The sequence below is a fragment of the Montipora capricornis genome, chromosome 13, assembly GCF_036669925.1.
Source record: "Montipora capricornis isolate CH-2021 chromosome 13, ASM3666992v2, whole genome shotgun sequence".
In the NCBI taxonomy this organism is placed as follows: domain Eukaryota; kingdom Metazoa; phylum Cnidaria; class Anthozoa; order Scleractinia; family Acroporidae; genus Montipora; species Montipora capricornis.
Window position 1 is genome coordinate 47,720,888 of NC_090895.1, and position 7,500 is coordinate 47,728,387.

At 38.6% G+C, this 7,500-nt stretch overlaps 2 protein-coding genes across 2 annotated transcripts in view; one reads left to right on the plus strand and one right to left on the minus strand.

Annotated features, from left to right (window-relative positions):
- Positions 1–7,500, plus strand: part of LOC138028580 (uncharacterized) — a 71,529-nt gene that overhangs the window by 13,126 nt on the left and 50,903 nt on the right. The window lies entirely within an intron of this gene.
- LOC138029905 (membrane frizzled-related protein-like) overlaps positions 1–7,500 on the minus strand; it is a 29,780-nt gene that overhangs the window by 9,141 nt on the left and 13,139 nt on the right. Inside the window, exons 2-3 of the mRNA XM_068877755.1 lie at positions 4,151–4,272; positions 283–321 (exon numbers count right to left, since the gene is read on the minus strand). Coding sequence (XP_068733856.1) covers positions 283–321; positions 4,151–4,205 — 94 coding nt within the window. The 5' untranslated portion in view covers positions 4,206–4,272. The remainder of the gene's footprint in view (positions 1–282; positions 322–4,150; positions 4,273–7,500) is intronic.

A 7,500-nucleotide genomic window follows, 5' to 3' on the forward strand; every position in this document is an offset into this window, starting at 1 on the left:
CTTTGCCTTGTGTGTTTACTTTGTTTTCACTCTACTTGTAATGGTATTAAGCGCTCTTCGCCCTCACACCACACTATAGACTTGCAATTGGTATATATATATATATAATATATATATATATATATATATTATATATATATATATATGAGAATTATCTCATTGGTAAAATTGTATTATGTTTAGAGTGAACTCATTGCTAAAGGCGCCAGAGATAATAAAAAAGGTTTGAATTGTCATCCGTTTATCTTAAAGAATTAAAATAAAAAGGTTTTCAATACATACGTGGCATTTGACTTGCACTTGTCGTCATCGAATAGTTTGCTGCCAGAAAAAAGTACAAATATTAATATTAGTATTGAAAATCGGGGAAAGTCAAACACTCTTTGTTTCAGCATCTTTCTTATGTGTTTCTCAAGATTTCACAATGATTCACTTCACTTTTCGTCCTCCGTGTTGCGTTATTTATGTCTGTGATTGCTGATGTAAACTTGAGTCAAACATCGAACTTGTTCCTTACTGTAGTCGTTGCAGTCGGAGAAAGTGTTTTGGAGCAGAAAACAGGGAAAACAAGTTGGCCACAGGTATACATGAAAAAAGCTAGTACCAGAGAAATTAAAACTAACTGAAGTAGCTCAGATTGAACATAAAAAGACAGGGACAAAACAGAGGAGGCTTTTGTCTGATTGGTTGTTGAAAATTGTAGTATCCAGTTTCCCAACCGCGCGCTGAGATGTAAACAAATATGCTTTCAACCTGTGCTTGTTTGATCGTTCTACATAGCTTCTGCCAGTTGAAGGTGGTCAGTTAAACTTAAAGTAACGGGGAAAGATTCTGCAAGGGAGTTTTAGTTGGCCGGAATTTTTCTTTCTTTACGCTTTTTGTAAGCAGTCCTTTTATGTTGCTCGGGGAAGCAAGGTCTCTGAAGTTGCTCCATGTCAATTTTTTTTTCTTTTAGCTTTGTTTCTCCATGTAAGTGAATGTATGGCAACAAATGCTCAAAGTGCGAAAAGACCCGAGCAAGACGAGAAACAATCTTGCTTTAAATCCACGGTGATCATGTTAAAAAAGAAAAAAAATTGCTTAAGTGAGTGTCAATTTACCCTGAAATGCTGAAAAAAGTATTTCCGAGAATTTTTTTTTTCATACTTTCCGAGGAAGGGGGATGGGTAAAAAGGTATAAACTGTTGTAAATCTCTCAAGAATATTACCATTGACCAAAAACGTCTTGATGAGTGATTTTAGTCTTTTTGATTGCATTTTTCCTCAGGATTGCATCTTATCTCTAGATGCACCCAGATATTGCATCAATAAGCGTCTTTCAGTAAGTGTCCCGCTAAGCCCAAGCGTCAACTATGTATCTACAACAATCCAGTGAACAATAGCTTTAGTATTATTTTAAAGTTAGGGTAATCGCAACCGTTTTATGTTTTCTTGAACAGTAGATTTAGGGGGAAGCTTTGTGATTGTTATCGCGTTAATTGCGTTCAATCGAAGCGAGACGCTTACTAATCGTGACGATTTGAGAGTTTTCGTGTGACTGACTACTCGCCTCGATTTGATTTGATTGGCCAATCCTGTGCACTCTAGCAGTCCTTGCTAGTATTTTCCCATCCCGAGTACCGACAGCTCCGAATTTTTTTTTTTTTTTACTATGGCGCGACAAAACGTTGGATTCCACCTCTCAAAATGCAAGTTTTCGCTTACTAACCGTTGCAATTTAAAGAGAAGGAAAAACATCAGCAGTGGAATAAAAGGCCTGGTAATTTTTCAAAAAGGCAAGTATTCACATGTTTTTGCTGACAACACTTTGCTGGTTTGCTGTTTTTCGAGTCGTTGGTTTTCTTCGGAACTGTTGACATGCCGTTGAACTTAAAAAAATTCTCACTGCAGAGCAGTACTTTGAGCTCAGTTTTTCGGTTGACATCCGTTGTTTAATTTTCTATGAAGTTCTATGTTATAATCGTTGCGTGACTGCGTGATGACCATCATGGAACTGTGACTTTGTTTTGTTTCGTTTTAATGTGATCGATTGCTTGTCTGATTTGTCAAAGTTCTTGTCATGTAATAAGGGATATCCTTTTTCCAATGCATGTACAGTTTTTGTAAAAAGGTCATTGCATTGCGGAGAAGGTTTTTACGACGTAAACATCAAATTTGGAGCTCAGCGAGTCTTCACTGTCTCTGGAAGTTGGCGTATATTCCTCACACAAATTCCAATTTCAGCTGCCGGAAATTCTATAAAGTTCGACAACAAGAGATCAAGGGTCCTCCCCCTCCCCAGGGGGATACTCCCGACAATTTAGGATAGGTGTGTGCCGCCAAGGTTCTCAAACCCTGACCCTATTTAAGGGTAGAAAATCAAGATTTGATACGCCTTTTAAGGCCCAAAACCAAAAAAATGGCGCCCGATTTAAGGCAGTGACGAGCGCACGTACGGCAATACGTCCCTAGCTTTAAAATCGCTGTGTTAAACTTGGAAACGTGTAAATTCAGGCGTGTAGTACAGTTTTAATAGACCCTATCTTTTTCGTTTTGCGCGTTGGGGTTGATACTGCAATTTAGTGTCCCTATCTAAGGACTATTTAAGGACTGAGAACCTCATGATCAAAGAGCCTACCCTATCGGCCGGCGCATACCTATACAACGTATTTCACGTTAGAACCTTGCGTGACTTAGCACGCATGCTCACTTGAACTTAGCACCGGCTCGGCACGACATTCGGAATTTATCATGACATGGTGTTCAGAGGAGGGAGTTAAAACATGGACAGCTTTCACCAACCTAGTGCGTTGAGTTTCCACAGAAACACGTCAGAAAATTGGAGAAGATTTAAGAAGCAATATCAGATATACTTAACAGCTTCGGGCAGCGAAAAGAAAGATGATTCCATCAAAGTAGCTATATTGCTAAACTTTGCTGGCGAGGACGCCATTGAAGTTTTCAACACATTCCAGTTTCCCGAAGGCGATGAAAACAATAAGATAACATTAGCTGACCTATGAGCCGCCATGTTGATTATCCCGTTGATAATTCATAGAGAATCATGCGAGATCCTTCACTCAAAAAATATTCTTAAAATCGTCTTTTCCATGATGTGAAAACTCCAAAAAATATTTATTATCACATCTATCCTTGCTTGCTGTAAAAGACCAATAATATAATTCGCATTTGGACATTATTTTTTGTTTTAGCCTCGTTTTCATGCTGGAGAGAGATTTTTAAGATTTTAAATGCCAAAAAAAAGACCCTTGCAGCTACGCACTAGTGATGGCTATCATAGTTTCTTTTTCCATATCCTGGTGCATTCTTCATAATGATGCGACTGATAACTTGTCCAGAAAACTGGCAGGAAAAATTTATCAGGCCTATGGACTACTTGGAGTTAGTGCCGAGTACGAGTTCAAGTCGCTTCGTTCCTGCATTTAAATATCTACCACTTGAAAATAAGAATCCACTTAAAAACACGCATCCGTAAAAATAGCTAACGGTTTGTCCACAGAAAGAACTTCTTCCACCAAGTTTGAGCTACTCGTTTCTCCCATCAATGGAAAAATGTTTGGTCACCTTTTTCCGGTGAGCTGCAAGATGCCTTGGTAAAAGAAAAAACGTGAAAGCCCTTGACGCGTTGAATCATCATTGTTTTTCAACCTCACAATCCCGCAAGTTTTAAGTTTTTCATGAAAAAAATCTTTTGCTCTTCCTCTTATCACTCAAAAATTCATCTTTCGGAGTATCTAGTTCTTGATCCTTTATGGCATTTTAGCGAATGCAACGCGAATATATCAAAAGACAAACTTCGAAAGAAAAAAGCTGTTTTGCTGAAAATGAAGAAACCAACTGAAAGTGAGAGCGGTGCGTTTAGCCAATCGTGAGCGAGTAATATTAGTCTCTTCACAAACAAAATGAAGAAAAAATGCCTTCTTTATTGACCAATCAGCGTTCAGTAATTTTGCCCTCTATGTTGTTGCGCGACTCGGGCAATTTCAGCAACTTCTGAAAACACTCGTGATATTAATCCTTAATTTTACTCCGCCCCATGCGATTACCTATACTAATTCAATTAAATTTTCCTTGAGGGTTCAAATTGGCCAAGCAAAGTCACCCTCCGTATAGATTAATTTGATAAAGAAATGAAAACAATTTTACTTACCCCACAAGGTACAAATAGAAAATATTATGACTGCAAGACGCTCGATGGTTTCCATCTTGACTGTGTATATGTACTTCAGTAAGTATTTAAGTCCACAAACATTTTAACTGATCAGAAGGGATCTGAAAAGGAATGAGAATACCATAGCGATATTGAAATTTTACCTAATGTAGAAAATGTTTTAACTCAAAAACGGAAAGAGTTTTAATATGTAAGTGAGTGAGTGAGTGAGTGAGTGAGTGAGTTGAGTGAGTGTTAGGGCCTCTTCACATGATCCTGGTACACCAGATTGGCTCGGTCACCTGGATGAAACTGGGTCTATTCCTATGGCGACTTTCAGCCCGGTTTTCGAGATGAAAAGTGGAGACGTGACCATTCAGGCGTAAAATCTAACGAACAAGACTGGCGAGAATAGAACTTTTCACGGTTTCTGACGCCATCTTGGTTAGGGGTCAAACGCGACTTAAATTACAGTGAATGTATGGGATTTTGGACGAATTCAAACCTCTATAACTCCCCTGCAAAAAGGCAGATTTCAAAAATATTAAAATGTTTTTAGTCATTTTATTAATATCATTGACTCAACGGAAAATTCGATCATTGCACAAGGCAAAACGTCTGAAAATTGGACATTAGAAATCTCCTCATGTCGCTTCAAATTTCACGGGAATTTGCATAACTTTGTTTACAAGGGATTATATGAAATTTACAAATTTCGTTTACGGTCGTTATAGCTTGATTCTGATCGTCATACTTCACGAAAATAATCCCAATAGAAGTGCTGTTTGAGAGGCACTCTCGCTATCCACAATCGTCGGACCTTAAAGGATTTGTAATGGTTCGAAGTCGCCAAAATTTTCATACATTCACTGTTATTGAAGCCGTGTTTGCTCCCCAACCAATATGGCGTCAGAAACCGTAAAAAGGTCTGTTCGTCGATTTTTCTTTTTCTTTTTTGTTTTGTTTTTGTTTAACCAACCTCAAATGTCTTTTCACCTTAAGTTACCGATCAACGGGAACTATTCTGAGCTTCATTACCTAGGAAAACGGCAGACCCGGAAGTAAAATTTCGATAATGTCCGTTCTATTACGAAAATGCATTGTATTACCTGATTGGTTATCATTGAATGGATGACCACGGGCCCGAAATCAAAACAACTTTCACCGCATGGCTTGGTGGGCATTTTTGTTTAACCAGCAAACCAACCCGGGAAGAGCGTTTTTTAAATCTAATCGACAATATATAGATTTAGCCAAGCCTAAAAGCGGAGCTCCCAGGTTTTTTATTCTTACTGGCTGTATGGTTAGTGAAAATAAAAAGTTTTCGAATTGTCCGCGTTTTGGTGTTTCTGGTTACTGCTTAATTAAATCATTTTCTTCCCTTTCTTTTATATAGTAAACTTGTTTTTCCACCGAGGCAAAAGAAAACGTTTGCATGATAACAGAGCTCAATTCCCGGAGAATTACTTGGGTATACCAACATTGCTGCCTTTCCATTGTTTAGGTACACAAACATGGCCGCTGTGACGTCACGTGAAAACACTCTATAGGAAAATTCATTGCCTAACTAGTAATATTCACACGAAAAACCGATATCCCATGAATCACGAAGCGAGGTGAAATTTACTGTGGAATTCAACAGTTAGGCAATGATTTTTTTCTTGAATCGCACGAGTTTTAAAAGAACACAAGCAAATCCTCAGCAAGCAAACGGAAAAGGAAAAAAGCCATGTCAGAGTCAACTGTTCAACCTGGTAAGGGGTCAGCTTAACAAAAACAGCTGACCTCGGTGAGCTCTAAACTTGAGCTTTCGATATGATCACGAGAGACTGGTCAGCGGATACCTTGTTTTGACAAGACTTAATTGACCATAACAGACACCATAACAAGGATGTTCAGTATCAAAGATGAACGCTGTAAACTAGCTGGAGTGTCAGGTGGAATACGGCCTCGATATGGTCAAATTGGCATATATGGCGGGGTCGAACGGTCGTACGATGACCAAAACCAAATTTTTTCGCACAGATGAGTGGCCATATTTTCTTACCCATGGTGCTCCGCGCGCGTCTCATTGGCGCGCGAAGCTCTGCTAAAAGTTGTCTACCGGGACCACAAGATGGGGCAATGCTCAGATGTCATTCGAACATGAAAAGAAGCGAAATTACATCGAGGAAATATCTGGCAACTGAAAACAAAAAACCTGGATTTGCAATTTCTTAGAAATCATGGCAAAGGGGAGAGCACAAAACGATCACGAATACGAACCAGAAATTAAGTTTTGCTGTCATGCAGTGCTCATTGGACCGTCATTTAAAATAACTTTGGCAGAAACTACAGTATTTTTGCGAGATCGTGAATTTGCAAATTCAAGGCAACAACTTGAGGCGATCGCAGGGTTACGGAAAGCGAAAAAATGCCTCTCGCGCTTTAATCGAAGCAAACGAAGAATTTCTCTGCAATTCAGGCAATATTTTGGAAATAAAAAATAAATCACAATATTTTAGTTTGCTTTTATTTAAGGATAACAGCATGACCGAGCAATGCTCAATTACAACTGATTAGCTATACATGCATATGTAATAGGACTACATGCTGTCCAATTTGGAAATAATTGGAGTCAAAAAATTCCTCGGATTAAGAAATTGGACTCGGAATACGCCGCGTCCAATTTTGGCTGTCCTCAGCATTTTTCTCATCCAATTATTTCCATATTGGACAGCATGTAGTCCTATTACGCATGTAAATAAAACCAATAAGATCATATCGGTGAATGTCTCATAGATCACCAAATGTTTGGATTTTGCACCATAGTTTTCACAGTAGAGTGAGTCCTTATTTGAATTTGATTCTTTTTATTACTCTCTACAAAGTTTGTGAATAAAGTTTTTTTTATACAAGCTTTATCAGTACATTTTGCCAGAAAGTTGTCTCAAACACAACGTGCTTGGAGTTGTGGTATCTGAAATCTTTCATCAGTTTCATAAGCAGCATGGGACACAGACTTTCGGGGTACCTTTTCATAGACCAAAAGCACTTGTTTTTACATCACACCTATGAAGGATAACTTCCGGTGTAGGTTGGAAGGGTGATGAAAAATGAGGCTTTTAAGGCTCTTTTACAAGTGGACCTGGAATCGTATGCTCTAAAGCCTGGTTTTCACTAGCGACGCAAGCACGATTGCAAGCAAAAGCAAAAGTATAAGTGGTTTATGCTTAGTGAAAAACAAACGTGCACATAAGCATCAAAATCAACCACAGCATCAGCCATTTTGTTCAAATGCTGAGACGCGGGGAATTTGGAACGAGTGCTTTAATTGGCCAGACATAATACATTTCCTTTTGCTTATGTTG